Source organism: Rhea americana, unplaced genomic scaffold, assembly GCF_003343005.1.
Source record: "Rhea americana isolate MKP2758 unplaced genomic scaffold, rheAme1 scaffold_237, whole genome shotgun sequence".
NCBI lineage: Eukaryota > Metazoa > Chordata > Aves > Rheiformes > Rheidae > Rhea > Rhea americana.
In genome coordinates, this window is record NW_028186354.1 from 302,947 (window position 1) to 327,765 (window position 24,819).

At 43.2% G+C, this 24,819-nt stretch overlaps 1 protein-coding gene across 5 annotated transcripts in view; it reads right to left on the reverse strand.

Annotated features, from left to right (window-relative positions):
• The window catches only part of AFF1 (ALF transcription elongation factor 1), a 117,515-nt gene that overhangs the window by 60,903 nt on the left and 31,793 nt on the right, over nucleotides 1-24,819 (reverse strand). For all 5 annotated transcript variants that reach the window (XM_085306281.1, XM_085306280.1, XM_085306278.1 and 2 more), the window contains exons 2-3: nucleotides 10,741-10,861; nucleotides 9,268-10,179 (exon numbers count right to left, since the gene is read on the reverse strand). In XM_085306281.1, coding sequence (XP_085162407.1) covers nucleotides 9,268-10,179; nucleotides 10,741-10,861 — 1,033 coding nt within the window. The remainder of the gene's footprint in view (nucleotides 1-9,267; nucleotides 10,180-10,740; nucleotides 10,862-24,819) is intronic.

Consider the following 24,819-nt stretch of genomic DNA (forward strand, 5'->3'; position numbering starts at 1 on the left):
AAAAAAAAAAAAAAAAGGCTTGCAATTCTCCCATGCCTACTGGGATTGGCTTTTACTCCTGCAGGATACCACACACGTCAGGTTAGAGAAAACAAGAGAATCCATAATTTGTTTACATATTTAAAAATGCAGAGCTACAGCCTATATGCAACGCTGACCCTATAACTGCTAGCTCTAGCAAGCTCCCGGACTCAGTGCATTTCTGAAGCACCCCGGGGCGTGCTGAGCAGACTCGATGCCTCCCGGCATGCCTGCAATGCAGTCAGTAAAGCTTGACCAAATGAGGRGAAAAAGAAATAAAATTAACGTGAGAGCAGAGAAAGTACCAAGCGCTTTCATCTCCGAGAGCCCAAAAGGGCCAGGAGACGACTCACTGGAGAGCATCTTTGAGCGTTTGCTATTATAACAAAAAGCAGAGACTCCTACAGTTAACCTTTATCCGACTGCAATTTGTTTCAGCTCACGCTTACCTAAGGATTATGAGAAAGGCCGTGGACCGCGCTGCTTTGGCTGTTCATGTGCAAGTTATTAGCGATGTTTTCTGCAAAYGATTTAGCTCCGTTTAGGTCCCGATAGTAGAGTTAGGCATTTTTTTTTACATGACGATTCAGAAAAACAAAATGAAGTTAGTAGGACTAAACGCTATTATAGCAAGTGTGAGCATTAAAATATCATTGTATGTACACGTGAAGAAATTATAAATGTTTTGGTAAAACGATTGTTATAAAATACAGAAAAAATCCTCCTACAAAGAAATAAAATCCATCATCTTACAAAGATGCTGGTGAAGATCCCTAATAACTTGCAAGGATTACAAGCGGTGCTAACCACTATGCCTTGTAATAAAATACTAGCAGAATCCAACCTCAGCTTTTTCCTAGCAAAACTAGGTGCATAACTTTGTATTATGCCAAGTTTAGCCTCAAAAATAAGCCTCTGTTCAGGTATGACAGGCATATATACATGTAATAATGAGTTCCCTTCCAGATTTAGACATTTTATGCCACGTTATAAAGCTGAATGACACAGATTCTATCCTGGTTGTTATTAGATGCTTATAATGGAGGCGTTGAGGCATGGCCAGCTAATACCGTGTTGTGAAAAGCTGACATRTACTTCTGTCAATGGCAAAACGTCTTTGGGGGAGTAGCGCTTTCTGCTTCGTGGGCCCCGAGGCTTGGCTGGCACACGGAGGCACCCGAGACGCGCGAGCTGCCCCTTCCCACCCCACGTCCTTGGCCCTCCTGCTCACACACCAGGCACTTTCAACTGCCCTGTTACACTTGGTCAAGGTGGAAAGGGGCATAGCAGACAGAAAAGAATAACATACATACATATATATATATATATATATATACATACACACACACACACATATATATATAATGCAAGTTAAATGTGGTGTCTGGGGAGAAGCAGGGGGAAGGGGTGAAGGAATTCCGATTGGCACTTTCCAAGGAGCATGTTTATCCTTTTTTTGCCTGTTTCAGTTTAGTTTAACACAGGGTAGGACACCACAACTTTGACACTCTGCTGAGGCATGAAATTTTCCATAAAGACTTTTGAAAAACRCCCCAACCAAAGTGGTTTGGATTCCAGTGGACTGATGAAGCTAGCAAAGTCCAAGACAGAARATTTTTCTCCTTCCAATTCTGAAGGAATTCTTAAATAAATTATTAAAAAACAAACAAAAAAACAAAAAACTCAAAAACAAACATACAAAAMCCCTTGGGACATCCTTATATTTAAGCATATTCCAGGTCAGAAACAAAGCTACCCCTCAGCTTTTCATGGTAACAAACCTTTCCTGGGTTAAAAGGAAAAAAAGTCTACCGCTAGGCTGTCTAAAATTGAGTGCAACGTGGATTTGCTAAAGGGTGCGAATATTTTGCTTCCAAGACTTGCACTTAAAGTGAAACGAAGCTCTTTATACCTTTTGCCATCAAAGGCCTTAAGACTGCTGGACGATGCAGTCTGGAGACCAGGCAGGGAACCAGCTGAGGCCACCACTGTCACCTCCTCCTCCCCGATAAATGGCTGGGTTCACTCTTGAGAGGGGCAGCGATAAGCCGGCAGCGGCTGAGTTTTGTTTCGGGCTCATTAACATGCAGGCCGCCTGCCACCTCTCCCCGCCGCAGCGCTTGCTTTGAAGTTGCCTCGCTGGAAGGTTTGGCTGTCAGCTGCTCTCTGCCTTCCTCGGGCTGATGCCTTTTTTTTTTTTATTAGTCATATTGGGCATCAATCATCCGATTAGCAGTCTGAAATGCCTCTCATTGGAAATTGCAACATGTTTTTGCTGCAAACTGTGTTAATTGCCACTTCCTTGAGTTTCATTCGTGGTGATGTGTGCCCACAAGCAGGAAACCCAACTTCTATTTTCATATGCTGCTACTTTTTCATGAATAATTTCCCCCTTGACATGCCATGACATTAGCAGGTATTCCTTCTGCTCAGACAACAGCGTTGCATACTAGTGATCAGCACCTGAAGTGCACGTGAGCAGCAACATAAAACAAGCCGAGCTTCACAGAAAGTTTTCTTGTTTCCCTGCAGACTGCTAACAGGAGTGCTAAGCACAAACCAGTACTATCCACACCAGTTCTGAAAACAGAACCACTTCAACTTAAAAGAAACAGTTAGGAAAACCCCCAGAGAAACAGGAAACCTCTTCCTGATGCTCCCAAACTCAATAAGTAGTAATTCAACTTCTTTCCAGGAAGCTTACTATCCTAAACCAGCTGCTTTTCAAAACACCAATGCAACTGTGGCACATGGCTGACAGTCAAGTAATGCTATTCCCATTTCCAAAGTAGATTTTTCTTGTATTTTTCTACATCTGCTTCCTTTAGTGCATTTTTGCTTTCTACGAGCACTTATAAAAGCAACCATTCTTTGTTTGCAATGCTACAAGGCTTCCTCTGCTTTTAAAAAAAGATTTGTACAGAAAGCCTCATAATCTTAAAAAAAAAAAGAAAAAAAAGAAAAAGAAATAATTGTTCCCATTTTTCATAGACCAGTTTTAAATAAGAATTAAAATTTGTCACTCAACTAAAATTAGAATCTTTGCTCCTCAGGAGTAACTATAACTGGATACAGTACACACATTTTGCAGTGGGCGGTTTGAAACTTAGTTTCAAAACCAGAATGCCGTTCAAGACCAAGTAGTTCACTTTGGACCCTGAATTGGGTCCTCCTGCCAAAATTTAACTTTGTCAAGCAGCTCTAGCAGAAGACTTCACCTGCATCCTTGGCTGGGSAAAACAGGTTTTAAGTCATGATGGCAATGGTTAAATCTTCAAAGCAGAAGATGAGATGCTTCTGCAGGAGCCAAAAAAACCTGCAGAGGAAGAAAAATATCTAGCACACAACTCTCAGCATTATGGTTTTATCCTTTTTTGAGTTGTGCCARTTCTGAGCAATCTCCTGGAAAGATGCTATGCAGCTTTGGAAAATTCTTGACTGATCTATCTTTCCTATTATTGCTCTGTGCAGAATCCACAAATCCCCCATCTAACTACCCTTCTCAATCTCCCATTGAGTTTTAGAGCAAAGGGTTCAGAGACCAACTTGGGACAACTGCTCTGTGACAGGGCCCAGAGGCACGCTGCAGAGCCAAGCCYGTTCTTCCGTTCAAACCCAAACCGGACAGGAGGACCAGCGAGGACTCGGCCCGCTCTCTCAGAAACGTTGCTCGCTGGCACTCCCTCCTCTCCCTTCTCGCGGCAGGCAGATGTGGCCATTTGAAGGGGAAGTTCACCCATCCTGGTTGCACACGGGCTTTCCCAGCGCAACCCTCGAATAGCAGGAACACAAGCTACCCACTGCTGTTGCGTTCACAGCTGAATGCAGTACTGTAACTTCCTACTTCTTTGCAAGATGAACCTCCTAAAATTTGGTATTTTGCCTAAAAGCCAAGCCCAGATCTGAACCAAGTAAGGAGCGTGAATCTCGAATGTGACAGCAGAAAAATGTCTTGCAGCTGAAAACCAGTAGTTGAACACCAGACCCAAGTGTACCTTCTTCAAGCATTAGAAAGAATAAGACGAGCAAAAATACATGTAATTTATGACTTTGGGAACCTGACACGTGAACTTTGAATACCAGCCTTTGGTTAAAGCAAAGTAAGAATACAAGATGTCCTTTTGGCTTTTAAGCCAAACACCTGCTCCTTGCCCTCTATGCCCTTACTTCCAGCTCTTCCAGAGCGTAACAAAAACTGCAGCTTTGTTCCTGGGGCCAAAAGCAAACATTAAAAATCTAGGTGTAACAATTGTAGTTATGTTTCATTTGCTTGTTTTGCAATCACAAACCAACAAAAGGAGAAATTTACACAAGGCTTTTGGTGAAGCAAGGAAACCCTTTTAAATCATATAAAGTGCTTCTGACCATAAAGAGGGCAGCACAGAAGTTAGCACCTTGCTACTTCTCCCTTGGAGCAAGGTAAAATAAAAAAACAGTAAAAGGAAAAAAAAGGGGGGGGGGAATCATTCTCCCTTCTACGTAATAAATGATAAATTACTACAGGATTGGCGGGAAGAAGAGGACAGTAATCTAACGGTAAATATTCTGCATTCATTAGGTAAGACTAAATGGCAGCGCTAAATATATTTTTAAAGATTTTCTTTCTTAAAGGACCCAGAATTAAAACTATAATTTTTTTCCTAATTTACCAGCAACTGTCTGGTCACTCATGCCAGTAAAAGATTCATTTAGCATTGAGAGAAGTTACTGAAAAATTACTTATGCAGAATGAACTTTTAAATCTATTTCTGTCACTCAAACTTCTTTCTAGGTATTTAGTCATTACTATGTTCCTTGTAACGAACGCGTTTTAACCAGGGGGCTTCACAAAGGTTTACTGAGAAGAACAATCTCAGTTTGAATGCAGAGACTTTTGTGTGTATCCTGCGCTTCAAGGATAAGATAGTTTTATTAGAAAGACTTTACTTGTCCGTTGGGGGCGGGGGAATTTGGAAATCAGTTTGCTTCCCGACTTGTAGGTTCAATGACATCTCATTACAGGAGATAAAAGGAGCTCTTCCCTAACGTTTCTGAAACTCTGACATGAAAAGAAAGCCAAATCTCCACCGAGTATCAAGAGCTACGTCTGTTTAGATGCCATGACTCTAATAATTCTTCAGGATTTACAAGCACTCTCTCTCAAACCTGCCTCACCACTTCTTGGCCCTGCCATAAAGTCAATTCCCTTCAAGGCATCATAGTCTTACTTTATAAACAGAGGTTAATAGAAGGGTCACTGTTGGTGTTGTGGGTCTCCTAAAGAAATGAAAAGAAAGAACGGCTTTAAAAGCATCTTTGTTTAAGGGCTGGAGGAAAAGATAAAACATGGCACATTAAGAGGATAAATGCATCTAACTAAGTATGCTGTATTTTTAATGTCTTCTCACAACAAATTTGGAAAGATGCTTTGAAGAAAAGAGGGGGAATTTTGAAAGGGAACACTTTTATTTGAGGGAGAAAGGAAAGAGCTGTTTGGTTTCTGTATGTGAATGCAGAGTGAGTCACTGCACAGTTATCCACTATGGATTAATTCACTCTACAGCGAATCTGCTTGTCTATTCAGACTGGAAGGCTTAACTTGTCAGGGTTGCCAGGAACAGAAGCTGTCAATAACGAATTCACAGCTGCAGGTGACACAAGCCTTAGAAATTCTATTAGCCAAAAAACATGTGGTAGAAGAAAGCACTTTCCTAAACGATGTCAAGGAAGACCACAGCAAAAACTGGATTTGGCATGTGGCTGAGTTCAGTGTAATTGGGGTCAAAGAGCACAAACAAAAATCTTAAAACCATACTCCAAACTGCTAGGAGGAAGAGGAGAGAAGAGCAGAGAGCTTCTACTAGGCTACCCCCCCCCCACTGCCATGGCCACAGCAAGGCAGGAGCCTCCCCGCAGCTCCATTTCACCTAAGCCAAAGGTGACGGATAACCTCTTCCCACAGGTCTCCCCACAATTAGCCTTCCCAAGAGCCTCCCTTTGGGGAAATCTTTCACCTGCGTGCAACACACACCACTGTATTTTTTCTAAAAGCAAACCTCTCCTCCAATCACCTATCACACACTACACATCCACTACACAGAGAGTAAGGTAGGCAATCACGCTCTTCCCTCTCCACCAGTCTCCAGGCTTAAGCAGCGAGAGACCACACTGTTAATCATCAACACCAAACAAAAGTAAACCAAAATGAATGATAATGACCAGCCTGAAACAAGCACGGTAATCTAGAAATCACCTGTTTTTTTTTTTTTTTTTTTTTTTTTTTTTTTTTTTTTACTAGAACTTACAGAGCCATCATCCAAAATGCCCGTGCATAGCAGGTCACCAATCTGAAGATACCTACACCAAATGAGGACCCTTCAGCATACCTGCAACAGGCTTCATCTATCAGCTTTTTAATGGACTAAACAAAGTCAAAACTAGAGTTCTGACTTGCACAGAACCACTTCCTGCAGTAGCTTCAACTCCCTTCTCATTTTGTTCTTACTCTGTCACAGATCCAATMGCATTCCCACACGAGCGTGGGTAATGCTACTCGTGCTGTGGCAGCTGTAGTATTTTTGTGAGCATTTGGATTCAGAGTCACGTGCTCAATGGAAAGTGAGCAAAAAAAAAGTTCCATTTGCTATACAGCACCACAGCTAATGCTGCCCTGTCTAACTTCAGTTTAACACACGCATGAGATGACAGGAAAAGCAAGGGGATGTGAAAGATGAAAATAGAAATGGGATCAGAGTTGAAAGAGAATAGAGAAGTCTCATTTCTGAGAAGTGACTTAAAAAAAAAAACTAAACAACAAGAAATCGGCATTGAAAAAGTTTGTTTTAAAATTGGAACCCCCTTTAGCTTTTAAAAGGGTAGCAAAGCAGCTGAGATCCTGTATTGCTGTATTTCTCCAGCTGGAGTAAAATACCTGGTCAACCACATAATGGAATCCAGACTACACTGTACTTCCTATTTGAAGGTACAATGTGCAATGTCAAATCTACTTTGAAGCAAATACAGTCTCTCAGCATGAAAGCATTTTCACAACTTCTCAACAAAGTAATTTTTTCCAGTTTCCTGCCATTTTTCACTAGAAATTGTCTTAAGCTATTTGCAGCTGATCAAAACATCCTACCACCCCCTCTTCCATGAAAACCAGACCACACCCACCCTCTCTCTTACTACAAAGACAAAATACAATTTGGAAAGCATCTCTGTAGCTCTCCTTGCATTGCTGCCTTAGGCCGTCAGCACTGCAGGACCCTACGTCCCATAGGGCACTGGAATATTCTCGGAGCTGAAGGATGAGTACGGTAAAACTCCCAGAGGTATCTGGCAACCAAGAGCTCCAAGGCAGACAATATCAACATGCAGTTCCCCTCAGCAAAGCCAATACGATGGGTTTTATAAAGACATAATGAAAAAAAGTATTTGTTGAACAAAACATGTGCAACAACACGTCTCCTCCTCTAAAACTGCTTTGTCAGTGCAAGCTTCAAGCGTCTTTATCTGCAACACATCTGAGAAATCCAAGACTTCAGTCTCCATAATATATGACAAACCAGACGGGTGGTCTTGTAGTCAGCAAAAACAGATGGAACAGAACAAGGAATCTTGCCATACCACAAAAACAGTTATAAAGGAAGGGAGAAGCATCCTCTGATTAAGAAATTCTTTTAATTATGGCCATCCCTTCCCTTTAAGCTTCYTAATAATTTCATAAATGACGCATCCGAACGACTTCACAGCAGGGTCCAAATGTAGGTGTGATATGCCTCCTGAGATCTTTGGAAAAGACTTATAAACTGCTCAGATAGCTGCTCTCCTTTCTTTCTCTGAAAAGAAAGCCAGAGCGGACTAATCCAATCTGCCCAACCATATCAGTCTATACTACATGTTGCATATGATCTCTAAACACCTCAAGTTGTACGGAAAACTATACAAAATCTCTATCTGCATTCTCAAGTTTTCTTCCCTATGGCAAGAGAACCAGGCAAGTAGGACAGGAGCAGCAGTGTTATGTTCTAAACTGCATCTTTTCATCTCTGTTATCCTACATTCAACCTGCTGCAACCAACTGAAACTTCCCCATCTGGAAAAGTGCAATCCATGCAAATGACCAAAAGGGCAGAGTGAATGACAAAAGAGCATCTGAAATCTGAAGTCTAATTGCAGGTCTTCTACGCCCCAGGGAGTTACTCATTTTAAAAGATGGGACAGATGAAAAAGCAAGTGTTTCTCAAGAAAATAACAACAAATATTAGAAACTGGTTGCTCTAGCACAAGTAGAAATAACGAAGATTAACACGTAATAGATTTTGTTCTCTGGCCCAACTGCCATCTTTTCTCTGCAACCACTGCAGCTTTCCATTGCATGTCTCTTAAGACGTTCGTCTCCCTTTCATTTCCTGGCCAGAAAAAGGCATGTTACAGCTAGAATGAAAAAATGCTTGAGCTGACTGGCCAGACTGGTTTCTGCCAATTAGGAAAAAATAAACTACAATAGAGTTCTGCTATTTTTTCTTTTAGTTGAGACAAAGAAAAGGATATTTCCATTACTCTGATGTAAAATTTTACAGAACTTTTAGGATCTTAACTGAGAACTCCACTTTTGCATTAAATTCACTTCAGCTGTAACAATTTGCTCAAAAGGTATGTGATGAAAGGGGAGACAGAATAGTTGCATCTTTCCCTAGGAAGCCAGGATAATCACCTGGCAGAAATCTTCAGGAAATTTTCTGTTCACATTAATACTTTCCTGATCGTCTATAGTGAGTTTTTCTAAAGTGACTTATGTGACTTCTGTGGTGTTCACAGTCACTGTTTCCAGGAGAGACCGGTCACCTGTTCCACCTTTAGGACTGTGGACCTCTCTACTCACCCGCTCTCAGACTGAATACTGACACTCTCAATGTACTAATTCCAGATGCATCATCATTTGACCTTCTCAGAATACTGCTTCTCCTCCTTCACCTTTCAACAGTATTGCATAGGAAAAAACGATAGCAATAGAAGCAGTCTCTCTAGCCATAAAAACTTGCTGCAGCATCACTGGAAAACCCACAGAATCATGACGAGTGTTGCATTTTCATGATGCAAACAGATCTCATGTGGTACAGCAAAAGCCAACCTCAAAATGCAGCTTCTGCACAAGGTAATAAAGTGCCAACAACCATCAGTGCTTCTGGTAACCTCTGTCTTGCAAAAATCTGTTCTCCTACAGCTGACAGGCCCCCTAGTGACAAGGCCCCCCCTTTCACTCACCTCAATGGGCTCAGAAGGGATTTTCAGTTTGGATAATTTGGCCCTGGCATTCACCTTCAAATCTGACATCTTTTCATAGGATTCTCCGTGGTATTCCTCCGCAAGAGGTTTGAGCTCCGGTGATTCAATTGGTGCCTGGTCTTGGCCATCCATTGGTCTGACATAGGCAGTAGGTTTCTGCTGCATTGCACTGGTTTTTGATGGCAAAGATGGGGGAAAGGTTTGAGAAGAAGGCTGAGTGGTACTAGTCAAGTTAACAGCTGAATTGTCCCGACTTTCATTCTCCTGTGATCCCACCACTAAGTCCTGAGGTGATTTTGTTTGACTGTAGGCCGGCCCATGACTTTTGTTGCTGTTCTGTGATCTGGAATTGATATGCTGGCTGGAATGTAGAGGTGACAGGGGTGCCACTGGAGAAGACAAAGATGACAACAGTGGAGAAAGCTCCACAAGGGAGGCCTGCAGTTCATCAGTACGATCTTCACCAACAGCACGCCTGTCATTTCTCTTATGGCGAGAAGCTGTATGACTTTCCTGGCTACCACGACTGTGTTCTTGACCTTGGCTTCGACTACTGGATAAGCTGAGAGTTTTGGTGTGCAAACCTGAAGCTGGTTGTGTCCTTGATTGTGTCTTTTGGTAGTGAATGGAGTTGCTTGGAGGGGGAGGAGCTACAGCTGGAGGTCCCATGGGCTGATGGCGGGTTGTGTGCTGGAATGAAGATGGTAGAGAATGGCTGGTCTTTTCAGGGAAGAATGGGCGATCAGGCTTTCCTTGTGGGATCAGAGGAACAACACTTGTTGGTATCCCTATGAGATTCTGATGGGATTTGTTGCTGATGAGCTCCTTGACCTCCTCGTAATTGCCCAGCATGTTCTGAATACGGCTTGACAACTCATCCTCTTTATTAGTCTGAAACAGAAGAACAGAGATGGGGACATTAAAAAAGTATGCAAAAGACGATGCAGATACCCAGCTCAAGAAGAAAGGCCCTTCAGGATCTCATTTTAATAAATCATGCTTCACTGCAATGAGCAAAGTTACGCAAACTCATCTTACTCCTGCAAGCACTCTCTCCAAAGCAAACACAACTACTCTTGTCAGTGTTAGTTCTGAACAAAGCTTGCAGTTATGCCTGTAGTCTGCATGGTCACTAACATCAGACCACTTTGCTTCAACTGTAGCTACAGACAGACAGGTAGCCAAGCCAGTCACAAACATTCTCCTGCAATCTCCCAGAACACAGGAGTCCCCCAAATGAATCTGCCTAACACAAAGTCAGTACTGTGTAGATTGTACAATCTACTTTAAGCTTTAAAACACATACTCTGATTACTTAAACTTAAGCAGATAAGACGATGCTGTATTTCCACGCATTGTGCTGAACGCTGTTATATTGTACACAGATGCCACAGTTCTCCCATTCAGCTTTTTTTTCTCCTCTCCCTTGACCACAAGGCCCTCTACCATTACCTTGTAAGGTTCTGCAAAGAGGGGAGCATTTTCAGGGAACGTGTCTCTCTCCTGCAGAGCCTCCTGATTCCGCCTCTCTCTTTCTCGAATACGGAGCAAGTTTCTATCCTCATTGTACAAGCTTTAAGAAAGAGATAATGAAAGGATGGTTATTATTTCACACAAACAGTATAAACAAATACCTATGTTGTGCAGAAACTTCTTTTTCAGACAACAGTGCATGTCCAGCAAGTTAATGCTTTTGTAATCCCCCGGCTGGTTATAGCTGACAAATGAGTCGTGTAAAGTGCTTGTCAAGCTGCATAATAATGTAACATACAGCAGACACCTTCACATATACTCTTTCTGGGTGAATTCCACTTCTGATGCCACACATCAAGAAGAGTGGAAAAGGGGAAACTATCAATCTGTTTAATGGCAAAACACAAGCTCGGAATGAGTTGGCACAGTTAATAATTATGTGAGTTATCAAATTCAATTGCCACGACAGATGTGAAAACTACTGTCTTCATTCTCATCCTGATTTCTACCCTAACAATTTACAAGGGGGTGAAAAGAAAAGAAAAAAAACCCACCCACTATAACCGCCCAATATTTTAAAGCTGATTTAAAAGGCTGCAGCCTTGCATATGAATCCCTACTTCTGAACCTTGAAAACTGAAATGGAAATTTTGAAAGCTGCTTGCTTAGGAAATCATGTAGTTGCGTTTAAAGCTATCATGTAAGCAGATGCAAAGAGAAGGCCTTTGGAAGCTGGAAAACACCAGCCAGAATTGAAACACATATACGCTCCCTCAACTCCATCAGCTGTATGTCAAATTAGCAATAAAGCTGTGTCACACACACAGCAGGACGACTTAAGGAAAAAAAAAGGTCCTGTAAAGCAAAGCTCCTCTGTGAAATACTACTGCAAAATGAGGGAATCCATTGCTTTAATATTTATGAACATTTGGGAAGAGAAAGCATGCACAGGCATTCCTCTTCTCTCCTAATTCTCCTCTGCTGTGCAGGCCACCACATACCTACAGTTACTAAAGGCTTCTTGGCCTGTTTAGTTTCTGCAGTGTCCCAGTTTGGAGGGGAAGGGGGGAGAGTCGCGTCTTCCCCCGCACTGGCATTTTCCCAGATCCCAACGCAAACAATCACCTACTGCAAGTTTAATCTCTGCTAACGGAGTGCCAGGGGACTGACTTCGTTACAACAGTTAACCAGGAGATCCGACCACTGCTCAGGGGTTCCTGACTCAGTGACGCTCTTTGATGGCAAAGCATGCAGCACGAATGTACCTGTGTTACTAAGTGAGGCTCTGGGGTCGGACTATGCACATTTAAAATAGTTTCCACCTTCGTTAGTGCTGAAGTGCTTCCAAACACAGCAAAAGAAGTTTTCAGTAAGCACTACATACCCCACTTTTGAAAAAGATGCARCCAACCAAAAAAAAAAAGATAATAAATTATCACTTTATTAAATAAACTCAGTCGTTCCGTTACAAGCAACACATATGAGAATGTTTCCTCTGTGTGTTTGATGTCATCTTGCATGTCAAGAATTTCATATCCGTAAGCCAGTCACTTTCTCTGTGTGTATCGAGAAGGTTTTCTACAGCTAGACGCAGGAGATAGTAATCGTAGAAGATAAGAAATTACGAGGAATTAGAAGGAAAATTAGAAGAAAAAAATAGAAGAAATCTAGAAATAACTATTACTTGAAATTGTGTGTGTGCAATTTTAAGGAATGTGTTTCAAGTTGACAGCATTTTTTGAACACTTCTGTTTATCTGGAAAATTTTTACTGACTGAAACACCATTTTCCAAACATTCCAGGAAGTAAGAATGATTCTGTAAATATCCCTTATATAACTTTTTTTWAAAAAAACTCTCCTAAGAACAAGTGTGGAAAAGTCCAAAATGACGTTTTTAACCACTAAAATGCCAGCCTTTGGCCTGAAGGAGACCTCTAAAACCTCCCTTTCACAACCCTGCGTCACTACGGCCAAGTGTAAGGAATGCTGAAGCTGGCCACTGAACAAACTTTTTTTGGATGGGCTCTTTGCCCCCCCATCGATCCACAGTCCATTTTCCACATGGCAGCACGAGTGCTCAAGCCATTGCAATGGGGAGGCCGGATGAGGAAAGCTGCTGCCTTTGGTGGCAATCTTGGCTTTTTATCATTTTCCAGACTCCTTGCCCCTACAGCCAGTATCTTCACACTAACAAATCATTTAACTCTTCTGCAAGCAGCTCTTCTGACCTCCGGTTGGTCTAATCAAGACTCTCGCTGCAGCCAGGTGCTCAGCTCCAACCCCCCGGCTCAGCGTTTTCCTTTTGAAGAAACAGCACCAGCCCTTGCAGCCCTGCTAGCACCAAGCATGCTTTTGAGCCTAACTGTAGTATTCAAGGCAAYGTCAAAGGTACGGAAGACTCGACTTCTTGCCCTCCCCTGAAYCCCTCCCCACTCCTGATCACAGAACCGGCAAGGAACATGAGACAATTTGAGGTTAATTTTAACTCCCTTCTCCTGGCAATTCCAGGAGACAGGATTTGAGATTACAATCAAACTTGAGGGTGTTTATGCACAACGCATATTSACTTATTTTAGTCACACGCAGTATATTTACTTTTGTTTCATAATAAAGACAACAGGGAAAGCAAAAGACACACATATTGGATATAATCCCATCTCGATCTGGAGTCAGTTTTCTAAAAAGACTGCTTCACACTTTCCTTAAGCATTACCTCAGTATATGTACTTGCTTTTGTTTGTTTTCCACCCAGTACTTATTGAATTACTCACAGTGCTGGCTGGAGTACAGCACATGCAGATATTGTGCTAGCTTTCCCCAAAATAAATTTTGCTAATGCAAACTGCAGATTGTTACGGCACACTTCAGATCTAGGTCTCTAAGACAAGCTGCTGAGCTGGCACAGCTCTACRCTGAAGCTTAAGATCTTAAGAAATGAACGCAGTTTAAAATATCCATCTAAACAATACGAAGGAACAAAAGCAGAAGCCAATCCATCTGTTAAATCTCGTCGCTTCCCAGATAAGCAACTGTCTGTCTGTTTGAGAGAGGGCAGAGAAAGACGTGAAAGACGTAAAAGCCGCGAGGTCCGACAAAAGCCTCGGAGAACGCTGTCAAGACTGGGAGAGTAACTTCTCTTCCCTGAACAGACCCACTCCCAACCACTGCAACAACCTCAGCTACCTTTTAAAAGAACTCTAATGTCRCTGCTACAGCACACCACATCACTTTGTAATCTGCATTACTACGTATTAAGGCACATCTAATAGCACTTGCAGGCTTGAGATCTTTTAAGGTCCATTGCTGTAGTTGTGGCCATTCCTGCAAAGCACTGAGGACTTCCACAGCAACAGCATCCACAGGCTGTTGGAGCCCAACACCACAAGCAGGGACCGAACACATATCCTGTAATGACTTCACTACTTCTTGCTTGTTTAGGCGTTAATAGTAATATCAAATCCGATCCCCTATTCAGCTTCTTCCCATTGGCTTTATTATCACGTAGCTAATACAGATCAACTTCCTTAACCAAAAAAAAAAAAAAAAAAAAAAAAAAAGGAGAGAGAAGGAAGAAAAAGAAAGGAAAACTCAAGCAAAAAAGCAAAAAAAGCATGAACTACTGCCACATGGCTCACTTAAGGCGTGGGGTCCACATTCTCATCAGCATTCTCCCTTTTYATGGTACATCTATACAGAACCTAACTTGGTATCAATGTTTTTTCTGTGGTTGCTGGGTAAGGGTAGGAGGCTGTAAACTGGTTAGATTGCCACTTTTCTTGGAAAATGTACACCAACATGCTGCTGTCAAATGTAAACCAAGACTGAAAAACATTAGCGATAATCCACAAATATCTGAATAACAAYGTATGTGTGTTTCAGAGATTTGAAGAGCCCTGAGATTATGAATCACTTTATAGTTGGGCTCTGTTGTGAAGCAAACAAGTGGAAATTCTGATAAAGAGAGGAGGTCTCTTGCTGTGCTCAGTTTTTTTAAACTTGGAAGAGCAGCAGTATGAGCCAAAGCCCAGTGAAACAGATGAAAACATTCTTATCTGTTTCAACAGACTTTGTGTTGGGCAAGCGAGCATCCTTCAGTCATGCAAAACAGGCCTGACCTTGGACGCGCAGGAGCGACCCTCCTGCAAAATGAAGGGAAACCCTCATTTGTACACTATGCACTGGTTTGTAAGGCTTAAGGTCTGTACCCTTCAAAAATGCCTCACGTGTAAAAAGCTTATTTAATTTATAAATGGTAACAAAAGGGTTTATAAATGGTAGAGTGGTAATTGTATATCCAAACAAAAACGTGAAGCCAAGCTTTCATATTATGTTACCACTTGTACCACAGGAGTATATTTCATGCTCCTTACCATCTCTCTTACCAACAACATCAAGTCTATTAATAACAACCAGAATGTGTGCACGCACATATATGAGCAAGAATTTCCCAGAGAGGAGGCAGAAAAGATATCAGTCTGACATTTTGAAAGAWTGAGGGAAAACCTAGAGGGCTGTTTTCATTTGTCCTCCTAGAATAAAATCTGTGGTCGGTATTCACTGAACAGCGTTCTTCCCTTACGCTAGCTCTTCTCGTAAGCATCTCACAACACCTCAGTTTTGGATGGGAGAGGCACGGAACCTAGAAGCAGTCTGAAAACTAACAGCAACAATAAAAAATAAAGGCACACATTACGACCTTGCAAATTGCTTTCTCCTAAAACACTGTGCTACATCCATGTGGATTACGGAYATCCTTCTATTTCGAGGCTGGCAACCATCCAAATTCAAAGCAGTCAAGCTGTTTTCTTCAGAAGTTCTGATCACATTAAAACAAATGGAAAGCCCTAAACAACTGTAACGCTTTTCTCTTGCGATGATCATATTTATAAAAATAGCTACCTTTCCTGCATGTATCTCCACACTGAATGCAAAAAGACCTTGCATGCTGCACACTGCAAAAACAGCAGCTGTAATACGTCTAAAGACCTTTTCTTTCCCTGAACCTTCCTTGACCCTATGCTCTCTTCCCAGCAATAAATTCTTTTTAAAGACTTTGTGAAGAGAGAAAGAGGAGGGGCAGAGGGGAGGGGAAGGGACACAAGTTTTTGCCGTAATACCAATTCCTGCAGGTTTAAAAGAAGGCAAACGTGCCTGCTCCGGAATAAGCTGGCTGCCGCGAGTATTCCCACACGTACAGGCCTACTGGGCGCTGCTAAACAAGGTTAGTCATGCATTATTACTAAAGACCACTTAATGCTGTCATGGTTACTAGTGGCCCAGGCTGCTGGCTCTGCRCAGCTGACTACCCATTTATCAAGCCAAGAGGTCATTCCACTCCGATTTACTGCTAAGGAACTCCAGCCACCCTCTTACTCACTTTCTGGAAGAAATCAAACCCATTTCCACTCAGTATCATCAGCAGGTTTTCTCCAACTTAAGGGCACAAAAGGGAGTGTGTTTTCAAAAGCAAAAGGATCACGGAGTAAATACCCAGCAGCTACCCATCCTGGTCCTGCAGCTGAGAAAGCCAGCCCTCTCTTCTCTAAATCTGGATTAAAACCAGGCCCTTACGCTAAAGACAAAAAGATAAACTGATTTGAATTCGAATGTTTTATCAATCAGGTGCCAAGGTGCTGCATACGCTGCTTAACCTCACCTTGAAGGGGTTTTATTTCAAAAGCTTTTCCGTTCTCCGGTGCGAGGAGGCATTCTTAATTCAGAACAAAAGTAGCTGCATCCTACTGAAATTGCCACATTTTTTAACGCAGGCCTTTTCCAACATCTGTGGAGACATGCTCTRGTCCACTGTTAACCTCATGATTTGGGGTGCTTGGCCTTGTGCTTTTTAAAGGTCTTGAAAACCTGGGCTATGCAGACTCTGCCACGTGCAGCACCGTGCGCGTTCCCAAATTCAGTGCTAGGAAGCCAGGTAAACACCCCGGGAGGACTGCCGTCAGAGCAGGCTCTCCAGGGGCCTGGGCCAAGTGGGGAGGAGGTCTCCGCGGGCGCCAGGAGAAGCCGGACTGCCGCGAGGCTCCCGGCGGCTGCCCTGCGCACACGCCCTCAGCCCCAGCCTGGCGATCTCCGCAGGAGCTCGCGATCCAAGCGGCTCCAGGGCCCTGCTCYGCAAGCTAGAAAACCAAGTGGACAAGCTGGCAACGAGCCCTGTTGCTTGACAGCTGCCTTCCGGCCGAATCAAGGAAGTCCCACAGTGCGGTTTGGTTTTGACAAACCTGCCTCCCAAAAGGGGGAGGACAGGGGACAGTTTGAAAATTGAGATTTCACATAGTGCCGCACTCACTGCTGCTGGGCTCCATTTGATGTCTCAGCAGGTAAACCCACACCCTGAATGTTCAAACAAGCAAGCTAGAAATAGCCAGCTGAGATGGGATTTCTGTCTTGAAACACTATTTCAGTGTTGACTGTCTTCAAAAACGCATGAATTTCTGGTCCTTTGAGTTCTACAATAAGCATGCACAYGCATACACATACACCCTAAAACAAAAATCGTGCTTTGCTACACACCAAAGCGCACTTAAGCTCCACACCACCTGCACTGGAGAAGCTAGTCCACTGGCTCAGGTACAAGAAAATTTGGTTCAAATAATTCAGCAAGGCATAGACGCAGACCCCTGATGTCATCCAGGTTTGCAGCTGTAACAGGAGCCATCAAAACACCCATGTGCTCTGAAGTCACCCTCAGCAGCAGCGTGATCTTTACTGCAGAGCTGCAACAGCTCAGATGTGACTACCCAGCCCATGACAGCAATTTCAGAAATAGACTGGTGTGGAGAGAAATGTTGCCTCTCCTCCGGTCCAGTGCACTCTAAGTATGAAAGAAATGAAAATAAAAATCTGCTTGAGTTTTAACTGTAATAATATCTCTTGCTGGCTACCTAAAGGAATTATTCCAGCAGCAGGGAAGGGGGTGGAAGAAGGCTAAAAGAAAACACACAAACAACCTTTGCTTCCTTCAGAACATACAAAACCTCTTCCTCTGAAGCATTAAGAGGGAACATTTCCTTTTAGTACAACTGCAGGAAATCACAGATTTATTAAAGCCATTTTGTCATTAAAACGGACACTTTTTATTTTTTTTAATCATGAGAAGTTGCGGATCAACATTTCTCAAAATCAAGACACATTCTTGTTTAATCTGAAATCAAGACACATTACCCAAAAGAAGTTTAAACAACATTTACGCAGGGTGCACTGTAACAGCCTCATTACTCGCACACGGCCCCAATTTTGCTGTGCTGCAAGTCTCGGTAGAAAACCCCCCAACAATTCGTACAGGCAGGTTCAGATCTACAAAGATTAAATACGCAGTTTCATTCSGTGAGCAGCCCACCAGCTTCAGCACAGACTTGGATGAATGCACAGCACAAATTTATCACATGCCGCAGACGTGCTCGGCTCTCGCACCGCGTTACCCAAGCAGCGGGCCTTACAAAGCGGCTGTGAGACCCGCAGATGAAAGACAGACATGAAAGGTAATAGCGAACAGTATCAGACATGCCTCTTCCCAACCTCTCCGTTCCTTTATGGAACCATAAAAATATCCAGCAAGTCTCAACTTGATTAAGTTCTGTTTCACACCATCAAACACTATTTCACAGAACACACACAGTTTGAACAGAAACAAATGATCAGAGGAAAGCATACGGCAGAAGCGTGGCAGATGGTACAGTTAGTGAATTATTTTCTGCATCACCATCCGCCAGCTTTGGTACATGCTTTCCAAAAATACGTGTTTTCCCTTTGGAAAAGTCAGAGTTGGACTTGTTCTTCAAGTTTTTGCTTTCAGCCCATCAAGTCTATCCAGCACTGCCTACTAATTGTACAACAGCAGCATTAGACTGCTTCGCAAAAGACTGCAGCTTCATAGTCCATCTGTACTTCAGTGACAGATAAAACAAACCTCTTGGCAAATATTTTTGAATGAAAACAATGCTCAAAGGACATCCAGTATTACTCCAATTTTTACTTCTACCTAATAAAAGCATATGGAAAAGTGATGCCAAATACATCTCTCCCCATGTTTCAAATACAGAGCCCTTCAAGGTACACCAAAAAAATGAAAGCGGAGAATGGCTGCGATGTTACGACAGATAACAAGGAGCTGGTAGCTTTACAAGCAGAAGCTTAATTGGTTTTGCCAGAGAAACTCAGTTCTATCTGAGTAACTTTAAGCATCCTCTCATCTTCCTACTTCCACAGCAATCTTTGGGTTCAACCTGTTACTTACTYGTTTCCTATCACAGTTGCCAAGTTAAAAAATACATTCATTACTCAGTTACGATAAAGTTTTAGTTTCCTTTCAGCATCAATAGGACTTTATTCATCAAAGAGTTCCCAGGAGAAAGCCTTAATGTTTCCTGAGAAGTCCTAAGTCCCTGCAACTCCCAGCAATTTCAACAGGAATAGGAACACTGAGATGTTCTTCAAACACGAGAAGCACTTCACAGAACTGAGACCCAGCCTGTCCCCCTGCCCGAGACCCTGCAATGGCTATATTCTTAAAAAGCAGCCCAGGATCTGCAGCAGCGTGTCAGCCACGAACCACTGAATGGTCAAAGAAGAAGAAAGATGATCTGCAAAAAAATTTTTTTTAACCGACAATAATTTCCTCCCTGTGCCTACTCAAAAAAGCAAACAAATAAATGCTTTATTTCCCTTAAGTCACTGAAACGCTTAAATCTACTTTTTTTCCCAGTCACAAAACGAAAGCTGTTATATTGCACTAGACAGGCCTTGGGTATTTTCAAACAAGGTGTGGCACTCCTTGGTCCAAAACGTTTCCAGCACCGGTGCTCCAAGCTCTGGCGTTCCCTGAGGTGGCAGAACATCTCACCCCACCTCCGCTCCGYGAGGAAGGCGGCGCTCACACGCCGGCCAGCCGTTGTTAAGTCTCCACAGACGGCTAACTCCTTCCAGGAGCGGAAAACTCTTGATCGCAAGAGGCAAAAAAGCCTGGTACGAAGAATACATAACCCAAACAACCCCCTCCCAAACCTGGGCAGCTCCGAGCRTCCAGAATATAGCACACAAACTCTTAAAAACTGCTAGCGAAAGGACAGTCCAAACAAAGCAAGAACTCATGCTCAGGGACAACTGCACTTAAAAGCTGCATACAGCTGCAACCCATGAAATTTAGAAAGATGTGAAAATTATTCCAATTCATACAATCTTCACCTAGTTATTTGTCTTCAATAGCAGCACTTAATTATGTCTGTAGTTGAAGCATCCGAACAAACCCAAAGAGGCAGTCTCTTCAGTCAGSATGCTAAAGAAATCAAGTCTCCGAAGAAATCTAAGCTTTCACCCTCTCCCCAGCTATGCTAATGTTAATGGAAGGCTGTCAGAAAAGGTGTTAATTATAAGTTATGCAAGGAACAGGAAAGTTGTCATTCTCTATCTAAATGCAAATACGCTCAGAAGGGCTTCGGAGAAGGTGTGGATGTGTGAAGTGTAATTACAAGGAGAACAGACAGGGCCTGGGAACAATGATGAATTTAAGGCTGTGTTTGAGCTGGATGTGGCAGGCAGAGGAGGAAACGTGAAAAAACTTRAATCACCAGGTACACGCAGCGAAAAATCCTGACCACGTCCCTCAGAGACAAGCGTGCTGCACACAGCAGTCTAATTCATCAGGCCCACGTCTCAGGATTTCCCCCAGCCAAGTATGTCGTCCAGCTGCCTTTGAGCCTTTAGGGCACTTACGTGCTTTCGGGTACACGAGGAAAGGAGAGAAAGATCTGAAACTCAAGTGCTATTTCAGTACTTCAGCATACTGCAAAGAAGGATTGAAACAAAGCTACCGGTGCCTTGGCCGCAGTACTGGTGGAGCAGCTCTAGCAGACTCGCGGCCCAGGAGGGCACGTGAGTGCAGGAGCATCTCCCAGGCTCCTCCGGCCCCCTGCACCCGCACGCCACACAGCCTCGTGGCTGCTCTGCTGCCTACCCACGACAGACTGTGCTTAAACGTTAGCAGCTTGGCTAGGTCAAGAGGAGCCCACGCCTCTTGCCCTGCCACCAGTAAGGATCAAAACATTAGCCTAGTCAGGACACGGACGCACACAAATCACTCAGGTTATTTTGCACTGAGGCAGCAGCGAAGAACGAGTTATTCTGAACTTCACTCTTTGTACCGAAATTGGAGACTTCGGTCTGCCATGAGCACACTTAACGCTCCCCTGCTGCACAGCTGAGCCAGCATTCCCACACGGCCGCCCGTGCCGCGAGAGGCTCGTCCACAGCGCGCTCCCCAAAAGAACCGGTGGCCGGGCGGCTCGGCTCAGCYGCTATTTTGAGAAATGCACTCCAAGATCGCTCTGACAGCGCGCTACCCCCTGGCTCTGCCTGCGAATCAGCCTGCTGGAGAAATGGGACTCCCTGCCAAGCAGACCCTGCTCTAACAGGGAGGGGGCTTTGACTTGGCCACGATCACCCCACAATTTGTCTGGAAAAAACCCTGAAGAAAAGATCACACAAACAGAAAAGACATTTATCCTTCAAAGGTATTTACATCATGCCTTCCTAGATCAAAGACCTTTGGAAGCAAACACAAAGTCTCGGCATTATCAACAAAAACACGTGGTGTAGCCTTTCCACCAGAATGTAAACTTTGGGTATGCCTGTAAGTTATGCTCTGAGAGAAAACATCTACTGTCAAAGCACAGGAAAAACATTTCAAAAGACAACATCTCTTTTCCTCTCACTTCTCACACCAGTTATATAGCTAATTCACAATCTTTTCTCACTCCATCCTACCTGCCTTCTTTCAAGTGGTCCCAYATCCACTCACCATTTCTAAGTCTTTTTCAAGCACTACTTCAGCATGCAAGTCCGTAAGCTATTTAAAAATGAGTTTTTAGAATCCCCCTTGTGTACCTTTCATTAAGCACCACCGATCACTGCAGCGACTGCAGCACCACATTCACATTTTCATTCATCACCTCTCACCCTCCTTCCAAATTCGCCTCAGTGTCATCTTCCATTATCTCAGTGCCAATTCCGACCACCCTTAGATGTTATCTCCCCGACAGCTCATCCKTGCTGAGGCAAACTCTTTCCACATTAGCTTAGCTCAAATGAGAACAGCCACACTGCAAAACACTTGATGTGGCACCGAATTAACAGCCAAGAGCACCTGCATTCACACCACCATCTAGCCTCCTCTGTCTGACAGAGCAAGCATCAGCAACACTTGAGCTAACCCCAGTAGATCCACCAAGGACCAAGAGAGGTGCGCTGCCTCTTGGAAYTGAGCTGAGGGCATCCGAGGCGAACCACAACTTCTCCCTGACGTACCTGTAAAAACTGCTTGTGCATAGACTTACTGAATAACTCACCACCGCCCACTTTACTACATAGCTYAGAAACTCACCTTGATTGCCCAAGAAAGTTTCAGTTTCCGACCTTATGGAGACAAGAAGCTGAAAGACATCACTGAAACACGTTTCTTCAGTGTACTGAAAGGTAAACACTGGGCAGATGACTTTGTATCCTTCCATTGCTCTCCTTCCCCCACCCTGAAGAGTGTACTTTGAGTTTACTTTGTACCATGTTGTCCTTTGTGTTTAGAAACTCAGGGCAGCATGTGCTCAGTCATTCTAAGGTAACAAAACCAAACCAAAACAACACTTTTTTTCCAGTAGAACACAGTGTAACAATCAAAACATGAAAACTAAGCTTAGATTTTTTGTTTTTCCCCCAAGAGAATCCTATGAAAAACAAGTGCAAGAAAAAGGATTTGTAAACTGGAAATGCAATCCATTTTGCATTAAATACACTGCTCAGAGTGGGTTATTTCTGATCAAATATGCATGCAATGGCTTCTCACATGAAAACCTAAACACCAGCAGCAAAGTAATGAACAACGGAGTATCAGTAGCTACAACAAGATATGCCTACCGGTCTGCAAGTTACCATCACAACAAAAACGGCAATTCCTTTATACCTTTCACTTCGCTTGTGTACTTGCATACTAAGTGCCACGAATGCTAGGAGAGCAACCCTACTAACAGAGACGCCCGTGAGGCTGAACGCATGTTCCCACACCTCCCTAAAGTCAGCAAAGCTCCTCGGGTAAGAGCTGCGACGTATCTTCAGAGCAAAGCCGAGACTTCTACCAAATACTGCCTTTGAAGAAATGGGTTACAAAGCCCTCACTGATGGCCATACACTTCTCTATAGAAAGCAATGAAAAAAATGAGGTAAGGGAAAAATAAGGAGACAAGAGAAGAAAGATCAAGAAATTACACAACCTTCAGAAGTCACTGAAATAAGAAACCTTGGAGAATGCTAGGGGTTGTGAATCCTGCCAAAAAAGTGTCAAAATACACAGAAGAAACAATCTCTCATGATAGACTCTCATTTTGATTTCCTCAGATAAGAAGGAGGAAGAAAGAGACAGCTGAAAAACACACGTTTACATGAGCCTCAGTCACCTTCCAGGGCTGATCTTGCTCCTCTCAGCCTAAACATTACAACACAACAGATGTAAACTAAGTTTAAAAGGAAGTGACCTAGGATCAAATCTGACTAGAGAAAGTGTGTGTTTAAGTAACCGCAGATGTACCATAGTAACCCAGGGTTGCAAAAGGACTGTTGTCATAGTATACAGCCTCCTGAACAAGTAACCAGTATTCTAACATACTTAGAGTGTGCTACCTATTGCCTATTTTTGTTAAATATTTACTGTTGTGAAGATAAATTTTACTGTTGCAAAAAATCCAGCTTTTACACTACCTGCTTTAGCCATCCTGAATACAAGATCAAGCTCTGCCTCTGCCTCAATCAGAAGTGACCTTTCCCCATTTTTATGGGTTTAAAAGTCAAATGTCAAAGCACAGTCTCCCACCAACAAAAAGCAACCTTGTACTATTCCTTATTTGCCATAGGGCAAGCCTGTGCACACGGCAGCAAGGTAACAAGCCACCGTGTGTCAGCTACTGTATAGTAGCTGCTCCTGTGATACTTAATCACGGCTCTACAGCACAGGGAGCTTGCTGCAGGGTAGTTTTTTCCCTTTATGAAAACAGAGTTAGAGTACTTTGCAACTGCCACAAATTAAAGACTTATAAATGAATCCAGACAAACATGGCCCTGTTAGAACAGCACAGCAGCAATTTGCTTGACCAAATCAGTGTCTAATCTGCACGAGGACACAAAAAACGACAAACATGGAAAACTGCGGTGAAGACGGTCAGTACAGACCACAGTCTGTACCTGCTTCTGTTCTCCACAAGGTTTATAGCACCTGGCACAATCCCCACCCCTCAGGAACTTACCTAGCTGCAGTATTACTCACTGCCACAACCTCTTTCCTCTCGGTCACCTACATCACACTCGTAACAGAAAACAATCGTCCACTTCTGGCAGCTGCTTACACCAACCTGAGCAACGAACAAAAACAAAACTCAAGCGCTTGCTTACAAAACCCAGGAAATGATGAGACCAAAGCAAAGAAGGTGGAAGAATGCCAAAAGTCAAGGCTTGTGGAGCGCTGCTAGGTCCTCGGACACTCTGCTCTTCCGCGCACTGCTTCAGCTATGCCATCATCTCTTTGCCAAATCTTTCTGCAGCTGCTCGAGTTAGTCATACGTGCATAGAAACCTGGCAGCTACTATGTGGCAAACTGCAAACCTTTCAGAACAGGGATAATCTTTCACTGTGTGCACGGCTGCCGGCACAACAACAAGGTGTCCCCCAGCGGGAAGGCAAAAGCATTCRTGCAATGTTACGTGAACTCGCCCATCTTCATCAAAACATCCCTCTTTCCAACTCTGAACCCTCACAAAGCACACTTGAATAGACATCAGCTGCTACCTAGTGAATTGGAAGGCTTTTGGCAATAAGGTACTACATGAAATCTATCATCACATCCATCTCCCTGGGAAGTCTTCCTGTCAGTGGCTGAAATTCCGCAGTTCTGATGAACTTATCTGGGAAAGGGGAAAATATAACTTAAAATCTATCCCACAGAATACCTATCTTACTTGTTCATTTGCATTTGCCTTAATTTTTTTTTTTTTTTTTTTTTTTTTTTTTTT